We start from the raw sequence: 11969 nt of genomic DNA, 5'->3' as shown, positions 1-11969 counted from the left end.
TAGGTATAAACATTTAACTATTAAATACATGTAACAAATATATAATGTTAACTATGATTACAACTTCAGAAATATTTTATACATTTATAAATGTTTTCATAAATACGTTGTATCCTATAAAACACATTTAATAATAACAGTTAAGTACATTTTAAATATAAAGAAAAACATTTGCTTTCTTTGAAATGTGAGATATCTGCGTTAAAAGAAAACAAGAATGTGCCAAAATGTGTTGATTTTTATTTCCCAAGTTTACAAAATGACGTGTCCTTTAGCTACAAGGTTCGTATTTCCAAAAAAACATTTTTTCCAGATAAAGGGCACCGTACAGAAAAAATAAAAAACACCTCTCCTGCATATTTCAAATATGAGTGTACAATGCAACCATTTGTGAAGAACAAAACATCAGGGTATGAGTCAATCCTCTATTAAATTCGATCATGGGTGTGTGAAGTGTTAGTGTAAGTGAAAAACAAGAGCAAACACTGATGCATCGTGTAGATCTCTGTACTGTACCCATTCAGTCCATAACAATAAACCACGCTGCATCAGTGAATGCTGACAAATACACACAGCTTGATCCAATCTGGTGCAACTAAAACATATTCAATGATATCAGCTATGCATTGACAAATTCATGAATACAAAAAACCGAAGCACCAACGTAAGAGCTTATGTCATGTCTACTGTAACGAAAGCTAAAATATAGAAGTACAAGAAAGAATTGAGCACCGTATTTGTAACCAGTATGTACTACTAGCACATTATTTCCAGAATCAGTCATAAAAACATGCCATTTTGATTGTATGAAAAAACAAAACAAAAAAAAACTAATTTGTGTGGAAATCATGATTTGAAACTAGCTTACGATGTCTGAATAAAGCCGGAAACCCAAACCTGACGGAGCACAAGCCCACACTTTAAGCTCATACAGTACAAAAATAGAGCAAATCCAGTTCAAACGAGTTCAAGATAGAAAAATAAAACTGTTTGAAATGTTCTGGGTCAAACAAATGTTCACAGTTGAGTTGGAGAAGAGAGAATCAGCTCGAGTCTGAGTGCGTCTTTGGGTTCGGGAGGAAATACTGTCGTCCGGACGCTTTCCTGCAGACACAGAGATGAACAGCATTACAATCAGACTCAACCAGATCTTCTTCAAAGCGTTTCTTCCGTGCCGAATCGGTCAATACATTTCCCTGAACACAGATCTGACCCTGGCCGCCGAATATTGGTTTAATGCAGCTGCACTCGTTCACTAAATAAATATTAACTTAAGATACAAAAATCAATAAAAATGACAAAAAAAACAAACAGAACAATGAATTGCAAATTAACTAAAAATACGTTGTTGTTTTTTTTTTTTTGCAGATAATTGCAAAGTGGATTTTTCCTGATATTTAATACACTAATAATACATTTCTACAAGACTAGGAAAAACTGAGCACCTTCTTTATACCAGTTATCACAAACAAGAGTGCACTACTAGTCCCGATAAACACTTTGTTGTGAGATGTATTGCCCTAGAAATAACTGCAATAAGCAATATTATTATCATTTTAAGCCACTGAATATTTAATCATAATGTAACAGCATAATAATGCAAGAATGCATAAACACATGTCCATGACAAACTTATTTTTAAGAATATTTAGATCATGGAATTAAGGATCAAAATAGTAGATACCTTAAAAAACCTGAATAAATAGTAAAACATTTTCTAACAAGTAGAAAAAAAAGCTGTTTTTAAATTTAATAACGTTTAATAAAATTAATTTTTTAAAAGACACCGGTGCAAAAAAAAAAAACCCACACAGACTTTCATTTTTAAGTAAATATAATGCTTAAATATAGTACATCAAGATATTAATCATAAATCCTGTATTGCATCATTGTTACAATACAAGTGATTTGTGCAAACATGATGTTACAGACTATCATGATTTAACAAAGAACAAAAAAAAAAAGTTTAAAATCACAATTTTACTGTGCACATGAATTAAAAACAGGCTTGTTTTGTTATAAACCTGGATTTAATTTTTAACTGATATTTACGTCCTAAACTGAAAAAGACTGCAAACGGTGCATTTCTACAACCATTCTAAAATAGTCAAGTATTTAAAGAGACATTCGTATTATTAAATAAAGTTAAATATCTAACTCAATCAATAAAAACTGGATGGAATATAGTTATTTATTGATAAAGCATCCTCTTATTAAAGCCTTTAAACAAGTTTTTTCTCTTACAGCTATACAGACTCCATTTCCTCGTCGTTGGACTCTTCCTTCAGAGATTTGGCCTCGATGGCAGCTTCCTCGATGTGTGCGAGCATGTCTGCCATGAGCGCTTCCTCCAACCTCTTCCTCACGCTGTACACCAGATCCTCCTGCTTCCTGTGGACCACAGAGAGCGTCTCAATCCAGCATTCAGACATCACTCATCCTCATCCTTCTACTGTAACATACTGGAGACTCCTCACATCCTTCCCAGACTGATGTACCATTACTATTCTGGATTACCCTTCATTTCAAATGTTAGTAATTTTGTTGTTGTTGTCTACATAGTTTGTTATTTTATTTAGTTTTAGGTATTTTAGCAAATCAAATTTATTTTTATTTTGTTGTAGTTTAGATAAGACAATTAGAAATGTCGCTAAAATAGCTCAAATAAAATGCATTAAAATTATTAAGTTAAACAAACTTATTTTACACTAGCTGAAATAAAATAACCTTTTATTATTTCAGTTAATGCTTTAATATTAACTTTAGTTTTCATAAATTAAATCCTCGGTTAGACAAAAAAATTCCTAAACAGCAGAATATATATATATATATATATATATATATATATATATATATATATATATATATATATATATATATATATATATATATATATATATATATATATATATATTTCAATAAATCAAAATATGATTTTTAAACATTTAAAATAATTACATAGTGTTTAAAAGTGTTTCCCATTCATTGATTTGTGGCGGTTGACTTTAAAATAAAATTCTGTTTTGATCAAAGAAATAAATTAAATTTTCAAATATATTCAAATAGAAAGCAGTTATTTTAAATGGTAAAAATATTTCAAAATATTACTGCTTTTGCTGTATTTCGGATCAGATAAATGCAGGCTTGGTGAACAGAAGATAATTCTTAATAAAATCAAAACCTTTCGACCTGTAATGTATTATTAGCCTATAATTTGAAATTTCAAATATTAATATTAATAAGGTGAGTCTGAGAAGTTAATTTGACAGTGACTTCTTGTTAGTATGCATGTTAAACACAAATAAAAGGTGAACGGTAATTTATTTGTGTGGTTTTCTTTTCCTAAAACATTATAGAGTTTATTAAGAAGAGACTTGGCAAATTCATTTTTCATAAGTTTGTATGTCCAGACATCCTTGACAGTTTTTAATGAGGATTAATTTTTCAAATCGATATCGGAATTATATCGTGTCAACTGAAATTAAGAAATATATTTGTAATATACATTTTGGCAACATCATCCAGCCTTAAGAATCATACAATAATGTACAATTAAATTCAGAAGATTCTCATCTAGGAGGAAGAGGAAGGAGGAAAAGCTCCAGAACAGCTGTTTGGGAGTTTCTAGAAGCTGCTTCAGGCTGTGTTGAACTAGATCTAGAGCTACACTGGAGTGTCAGCTTGTACCTGATGTCTTCGTCCGTCACCATGAAGGCTTTACACAGAGGCTGTGTGGTGTTGAGCCAGACCCCGGGGTTCTTCTCCACCGCAGACGACAGCTGACCGGTGATGGGAGCCGAGCTGGTGTGCAGAGCGCTCGCTAGAGCCGAGAGCAGCGTCGTATCTGTGTAGCCCGGACCCACACCTGCCAAACAGTTACAAACACAACACAGCATTAAAGAGTGTGCACTACTGACAGAGTAATAATAAGGACACCTGAAGTTTGCTCCAACACTGCTCCTGCAGTGCTGTGTTTGTATGCAGCTGCTCTTCCAGGTTCACCTTGCAGTCCTTTAGGAAGATCCATGGTCTTCACCAGCTCCTCTGCGATATCATACGTGTTGAGTCCGCTCAGCTTCTTCTCCCAGAACAGCTGAGAAATAAACAGAGCAAGAGTGTTTCAAGTTTGCATCACTTTGGATGTAACAGGCACTAATGGACTAGATTGACGTTTATGGATCTTTTTGATCTAATTGGAGCTAGCCAGCTGGGGCTTTCCTGCTAAATTCGTTGCAGTAAAGCCTTGGTGAGCAGAAGAGACTCTAAAACTCTTACCGACTTCAAAGTTTTAAATTTATTTCCTCTGTAAACCGCTGAGCATCACATGTGATGTGTACCTGTCTGGGCTGCTCGACTGCTTTCTGAGGGTCCGTCTTAACCTTGTTGCTAGGGTGATTTGTGACCTTAGTGACGGGCTGTTTGAAGATGGATGCTGTCTGTCGGACCGGCAGTGACGTGTTCAGATCCGGTTTACCCTGAAAACAGTATCCAGACACAAACATTACAAACAGCTCAAAACAGAAAGCTGCAGCGCACATCTTTGGGTCAGTCTTGACCTTGTTCTGACTGTGATCATAGCGCATCTGCTGCCGGTTCTTGTTCAGTTTGCTCATCAGCATCTTCCCCGTGCGGAAATCAAAGGAGCTGAGGTCCATGGAGTTTCCCAGATATCGGACCAGCTGTGGTTTACTCCGAAACTTCTTCCCTGTTGGACTGGGAGCGAAAGGAACAATCAAAAATTTTGCATTTTTGCATTGTATTGTTCCTTATTGCATGTTTTACAGATAACTCTAGTGTTAAACAGGAAAGATAGATTATGCATGAACACAAATCACCACAGAACACACAACCCATTTTAGATGTCAAAAATATAGTAAAGAATTAGAATGAATACCTAGAAATATCCTAAAAACTGTGTTTCCCACAGTAAAGGGAGTCTCTAACGGTGCAAATGATAACTGGCATTTATATATAAAATCTACATTGTATAACTTTAATAGTTCAGCTCATCCAGCGATTCTCGTAATAAATAAAAGATAATAAATAATAAAAAATACGTCATTAATTGAATTTTTTAAAATCCGCTGCATCACTTACCGGTTATCCGTTAAATTTAGCATTTTAAAATCGTGAATACAGTGTAGACTCGAATAAAAACGATAGATAAACTATAAGCAAATATGCACCCAGCTGAAACTAGAAGAAAACACCAAGATAAACTAGATCAACAGATAGTAAACGGAACCAAAACATTGAGCTAGCATGGGTGCTAGCGGAGATTAGCGCACAGTGCTAATTCGCAGGAGACGCTTAACACTATTAATTTAACAAACGGTAATAATCTGGAATAATAACGCACTAAGAGTACTCAGTTAGGCAACTGTGGTCGGATTAAAGATGGTTAATTGATATATTAAGAGAGTTTCTGTCTGTCTCGGCTCGCTGGTCTCCGGCTAATCCCGCTGCAGTACCTAAAATAATAGACATCGCTTTTCCCCGCGGACAAGCCCGACTTTCTGGTCACTTCTTCCCTTTTCCAACCATTTGGGAGAGCCGAGCACTCCCACCTTTTCCTCTCCATGTTTCTCCCGGAGTCTCTCTGGAGGAAAAACTGTGGATGTTTAGGGTTAAAGACGGCGATGCTGCTTCTTCTTCTTCTTCTTCTTCTCCTTCTTCTGGTGTGATTCGAGGAGGTTTACACGCTTCAAAGGCGTATTGCTGCCCTCTTCAGTTCATCAGAAGAACTCCATCTCATATGTTAAAACTCAAATAAAGACCAGTGTGGAGTAAAAAACTTATAAAAATCTGTTTACATATTCCTTATTTTCAGATTTTAAAGATAAAGATGACACTCCAACTGATCAGAAAACAACCCATAATCCAGTCATTACCACACTATCCCTCCTCTTTATATTACTTAATTAAAAAGATTAACTTTATATAGCACTTTTAACCATTCATGGCATCCATTTGTGTGTGTGTGTGTGTTCACATTCCATAAATCATAAAGTTTACTAAGTTTCGTACGATTCTGATGAAGCTGAGAATTAAAAAAATTCTAAAAACCTTTTTCTGTCAAAAGTGAGCGAAGAGCACCAGAGGGTTAAATTATATTTTTAAAGATCAGTAATTTAATATAAAAGAAATATCTGAAATCATATAGTAACAAATAAAACTAAATCACATTCATAACTTTCAATAAAATTAACATCAAATGTATTATATATATATATATATTAATAAAACACTTAAATACACTTCATTATGTCTAGTTGCCAAAGCAATATTTCTTATTTTCATTTAGTTGAAGTACTAAAAGTAAATAAACTTATATTATATAAATAGAAATAAAAATGAGTAAAAGTTAGAAACACAAAATAAAATGACTAAAACTTTAAAATTAAAACAGAAAACGTAAAAAATTAAATCATGCACAATATTGACAAAAATCATAAAAGATTTTAACCCTGACAAAAAAAAAAAAAAAAAAAAAAAAACTTTACTCACATTAACCCAAGAGTTTAACTGAAAATAAAAATCTATTAATTATTTATAAGAATCAGGTGACCTCAAAAACATGTTAATGTTGGTAAACTCATGCATATGTATAACTGTTGATCATAAAGCATATCAGACACCTCAGATTTTCATCTTTTCTTTGATTTATTATCAAGCATCACCAGTAACCTGCGAATGATCACAACAGAATTCAACAGCAGCTCTCAATAACAGAACCAGTGGTTTTATTCCTCCAGGATTCACAGGAAAGAACTGAAGAAGCTCTTCATAGAAACATAGAAAACATCCCGGCTTTACGTCTTTATAAGATTGTGAGACTTTTCATGAGGGACAAATGGATGAACACTCCAAAAAATAAATATGACATTGTTCATTAGCAGTGATGGTGGATTCAGACGGTGGATTGATGTCTTCATCTCCAACAGGGACAAACATCTCCGTCTTCAGTCCATCAGGAGCACGACTGACCAACAGAACACAGAAGACAACAGAAGTAAGAAACAGCAACGGGCGAATCAGAAGAGACTGGCTTTGTTCACAGTGGAAATAGTTATTGGATGAAAAAATTAAACTAAACATGAAATCTGATTCATCATTTCATACACCACCAGTCAAAAGTTTAGAAAAATATGATTTTTTATGTTTTTTAAAGACATCTTTTTAGCTCACCGAGCTTGAATATTAAATCTTAAGTACAGCAAACACACTTAAACTTTGAAATATTTTTACTGGTAAAACAGCTATTTTCTGTGTGAATCTGTGTTAAAGTGTAATTTATTTCTGTGATGCTCCGCTGTATTTTCAGCATCATTCCTCCAGTCTTCAGTGTCACATGATCTTCAGAAATCAGAATAATGATTCCAGAAATATTTCTGATTATTATCAAAAGCAGAGTATAATTTTTTCAGGTTTCTTTGATGAATAGAAAGTCCAGAAGAAATACAATTATTTTGAAAACATTATATATGTCTATAACTTCTGATCAATTAAAAGCATGCCTGCTGATTAAAATTATTAATTTCTATAAAACCACCAAAATAAATAATAAACAAACATACTGACTGCAAGCTTTCAAATGGAAGTGTATAATAATAATTATTAAATATATTTTTTATTTTTCAGATAGATGCTGATCTTTGAAACGTTCCATGCAGCGGTTTTGAATACTGATAATAATACTAATCAGAAATTATCAAATCATATTATTCTGATTTCTAAAGATCATGTGACACTGAAGACTGGAGGAATGATGCTGAAAATACAGCGGAGCATCACAGAAATAAATTACACTTTATTATATATTCAAACAAAAAGTAATAATACAAATATTTCACAATATAACTGCTTCTGCTGTATTTTTGGATCAAATAAATGCAGGATGGGGAACAGGAGAGACTCTTAGATTGGTGGTGTACTGTAGTGTCCATGGAAAAAATAATCCCTTTAATGAGATATCAACATGACAAACCTTCATCTAATCTTCCTTCTTGAACTTTCCATTGATGTAAGGAACGTAGTCCATGATGAGCCTCCAGTCTGTGAAGTAAACGAGAGCGACTCCTCCAGTTCCTCCCCAGACGGCGAGCGTGGGAACCCTGCAGAACCAGAGATTCATGAGCACACATACAGCGAGAGATTTCATATTTCATACGCAGAGGTTTCTATATGATCAGTCTGTATCACACTCTAGAGGTTACTTTAAAGCAGAACATGAAGGTTTTAAGACAAAGGTTATCAAACTGAAAGTCAGACCGGCTGTCAAACAATCCTAAAGATATTCCTCGTTGTTGTTTTTATCTGACTGAACAGTTTAAGCATCTTTATATCGTTTGTTTTGATGATGACTACAACAATCACGCCTATAAACATAGGTAAGAAAAAACACAAATAGCTGTCACAAACACACACCATACTATCAAATACATAATATTTGCACTATAACGCAAAATAAACAGTCAAGTTTAGTGTGTTTTCTCGCTAGCTGAGCTCATTAGCATTAGCAGCTACCATCAGGTCGCCACAAGGACAACGCTTTTAATACAAAACAACACATCATATTCATAAAAGAGCAAGGTTCTGCCGCTGTACTGGGCTTTACCATGTTCTTACCATGATTTGGCGATAGACAAGTATTTCTGTCCGATTATTTTGCCCAACATGATCAGACGTCGTGTGTGAGGAGAAGAACGGCTAGAGAGATCGCGCCGGAATCTACGGAAGACGCGTCATCGACAAAGCGACGTGTTACAAATTAAAAGTCTTCGTTGAAATAATATGTGTGAAAGGGAAATTGTAGTTTTTAAGTGTTCTTTTTATCTGTGTTTTTCTTAAAGGTTTAATTTAACACGTCACAAAGAAGATGCGTATGAATAATAAGGATTAATATAAATACAAAGAGATAAGTAGCTTGATGTCCAGTAGGAGGCGATGTGTAAACAACACAAAGTTACTTTTAACACGAATGCATGCATTGCATTACTCCCCAAAAGCAACTATTTGCATGTCTCAAAATTATCAATTTCTCTTATGCCAGAAACCATAAGGATATTAAGTAAAGATCACGTTCAATGTAGATATTTTGTAAATCTCCTACTCTAAATATATAAAAACTAAATTTTTGATTAGTAATATGCCTTGCTAAGAACTTAATTTGAACAACTTTAAAGATGATTTTCTAAATTTTTTGATTTTTTATGCACCCTCAGAATCCAGATTTTCAAATAATGTCCTCCTAACAAACCATAAATCAATGGAAAGATGATTTATTCATTTTCAGATGCTGCATAAATCTCAAATCTCACCAAACGTACCGTCATCACTCCAGATCTGACTCGAGCTGAAGCTGCCCGAACAGAAAGAACACGAACAGATCCAGGTTTACAAAGAAAGTACTTTATTTGCTCGGAGGAACAGGAATCCACTTTAACATACATCTGGAATTCTCTCGTCCCTCCTCATGTGGATTTATAAAATATTCTCAAGGTCGAAGCCACGAGACGTGACGTCTGAATAAAAACCTGACTTGACTCCAGGATAAAACTGAACAAAACCATGCAGGCACTAGAACAGAATCACTCTCCGCCGCCGGAGAATGAGGAAGGCCACGCTCTCGCTCCTTTAAGAGTTTACATTTTTGCAATACATAAGAATAATTCATATAACCATCTTTTAGTTGTAAAAGACGATGTTAGTACTAACGAAGAAAAGAAAAAGATCTCTAGAGATAAACTCGGAACTGTGTTTCCTTTCAATCTGGATCAAGAATGAAATCACTGATGCACAGTGATCGTTCACCTCATAAACAACCAGGAATATTTTGGCATCGAATTATTATTTCCAAGATCTCCGGTTATAAAATTGCAACAGAAATATGAAACACAATTTGTTCCTGGCGTACTCCAGCGCTAGTTTTCGCCATTTATCTAACATTTAAAAAAAAATCAACATATAGAATAACAAAAACAAGTCAACAAACGTTTAATAGAAATTTGTAAAAGAAGTAAAAACAACAACTCCGGGGTCGACTGTTGCAATCTATTTTTCTCTACTTTGTGTAGAAATATTGACAAGAAGTGGCAGCAAATTCATAGAGTTATAACTTTAGCAATGAATCGCTCATAAATCTGAGATTGTTAACTACGTACGAATCAGATTTCGTATCGTGAGCAAAATCTGCTCTGAAGAAACCAAATTCGAGTCCAGTTTATGTCAAATCCAAAGCAAATTGATAGCTGCGTGTTAAAACACGGCTGAAATGCTCAGATTCTGCATAAAGAAAGCTTTTCTCTGTGATAGAAAACCAGTTGCTTTACAAAGAAAATATTATCCAGGGTAAATCCCACAAAAACCATCAGATATTTCACCACAAAAATCAAAAAGTCTACTTTTAGGATCATTATGACATTTTTGTTATTTTTATTTTATTTGTGTAACGTGTCCAATTGTTTTATATTCAAGTGTTTATTCTTACATCCTTATATATTTTTTAATACAATACGCTAAAATACTGTAATACAATTATTTGCATTCAAATAAGCAAAAAGGACACGAAAATAAACAGGAATAGTTAATATTTAATATTTTTCTGCAATATAATTATGCAATTTTGAGGCAAATGTGTTAAAAAGTCGAAATAAAAATAATCTAATGTCTTCTAAAACAGGCTTGACTTTCCTTAAAAAAAAAAAAAAAAAAATTAAATCAACAATAACATAATAAAATATAAAAATATATTTATCTGAAGAAAATAAAGCCTGTTTTTAAGGATCATTATCGTAATGTGTCCAAAAGTAATATTTGTGTATACTTATATCCTCATATATGTTTCTATAATACAGTATAAAACAACTGTAATTCAATTATTTTATTTTAAATAAGCATAAAGGACACACAATAAACACTCATTTATGTATAATCTACATTTAGATTGTTATTTTTTATTTCGTGTACTAATATATATATTTATATATATAGGTCATAAAAATGTAAAATCTAAAATGTTCCATTTAAAACAGGCTTCACTTTGCTTAAAAAATGAATTTGATATAATTTGTTTGTTCGAGGTGAAATATGTGCAGTTTTGTGGGATTCACGCGTTAGTGGCGATCCCCGAACAGAATCACGAACATTGCGTATCAAAACTGAACATTTCTCTCTACATCATAAACACAAATCGGTACAAAAGAAAGTAAAAGTGGAGTACATGAACTAGAAAAACAAAGAAGGAATCTGTTCCCGCAGCGGAGTGTGTGCTATATAACAGCACACTGTAAATCTACAGCACAGCATCAAACACCGCAGACGCTGCTTTCCACCGATGGTCCATGATCACGAGCACAACGAGCGGCTCGGGGAGTTACTGTGTGTGTGTGTGTGTGTGTGTGTGTGTGTGTGGACTAAGAACGGGAAGATAAGGCCACGTCGACGGAGAGCTTCCTCATGTCTGGATCTGTGGGGAAAAGCACAGAGACATCATCAGAAGCTCATCTAAAAGCTGACTTTCATTCATTCAGAGTAAAAGCAGAATGTATTATGCATTAAACTATCCTCAGATACACACACACTCTTCATGAGCTCTTCTAAATACGAAAGGAATTGTTAACTTTTAAAAAGTTGTAAAAAGTTCAATTGATTATTACCATTTTTAATACTACGGTATTAAACCATAAATCCAGAAAAAGTCAAACAGACAAAACAGAATTATATAAATAGTGTATAAATTATATACAGAATTTAATAAAGAAATACAGAATTTTATTAAAAATGTTAAGTTTTCTAAATTCAATTGATTATACATTATCTTTGACTATTAAACACAATTTGTAAAAAAATAAATAAATAAAACGGAGGGGGGGGGGGGACTTGGAGGGAAAATAAATAAATAAATAGTTAAATTAATTAGACACGTTTTTGATTCATAATTTAATTTAAGCATGAAAACAGAATCCATA

General features: G+C 33.6%; 2 protein-coding genes across 8 annotated transcripts in view; both read right to left on the bottom strand.

Annotated features, from left to right (window-relative positions):
* Positions 1-220: 220 nt before the first annotated feature.
* Positions 221-5692, bottom strand: LOC113045217 (methyl-CpG-binding domain protein 3-like). Of its 2 annotated transcripts, none has more exons than XM_026205442.1 (7): positions 5568-5692; positions 4557-4713; positions 4338-4475; positions 4003-4093; positions 3688-3865; positions 2245-2391; positions 221-1104 (listed from the first exon to the last, which is right to left on the bottom strand). In XM_026205442.1, the coding sequence occupies exons 1-6, from the start codon at positions 5579-5581 to the stop codon at positions 2247-2249; spliced, it is 723 nt and encodes a 240-aa protein (XP_026061227.1). In that variant the 5' UTR covers positions 5582-5692; the 3' UTR covers positions 221-1104; positions 2245-2246. The 2 variants fall into 2 exon arrangements, with proteins under 2 accessions (XP_026061227.1, XP_026061226.1); XM_026205441.1 differs by having other exon boundaries at positions 5472-5672.
* Positions 5693-10992: 5300 nt separating this feature from the next.
* Positions 10993-11969, bottom strand: part of LOC113045215 (transcription factor E2-alpha-like) — a 34895-nt gene continuing 33918 nt past the window's right edge. For all 6 annotated transcript variants that reach the window (XR_003275963.1, XM_026205436.1, XM_026205435.1 and 3 more), the window contains exon 20: positions 10993-11467. The gene's annotated coding sequence lies outside the window, so the exon portion shown is untranslated. The remainder of the gene's footprint in view (positions 11468-11969) is intronic.

Source organism: Carassius auratus, chromosome 27 (assembly GCF_003368295.1).
Source record: "Carassius auratus strain Wakin chromosome 27, ASM336829v1, whole genome shotgun sequence".
Classification (NCBI taxonomy): domain Eukaryota; kingdom Metazoa; phylum Chordata; class Actinopteri; order Cypriniformes; family Cyprinidae; genus Carassius; species Carassius auratus.
Note: the sequence above shows the minus strand (reverse complement) of the source record. Positions and strands in the feature narration are given on the sequence as shown.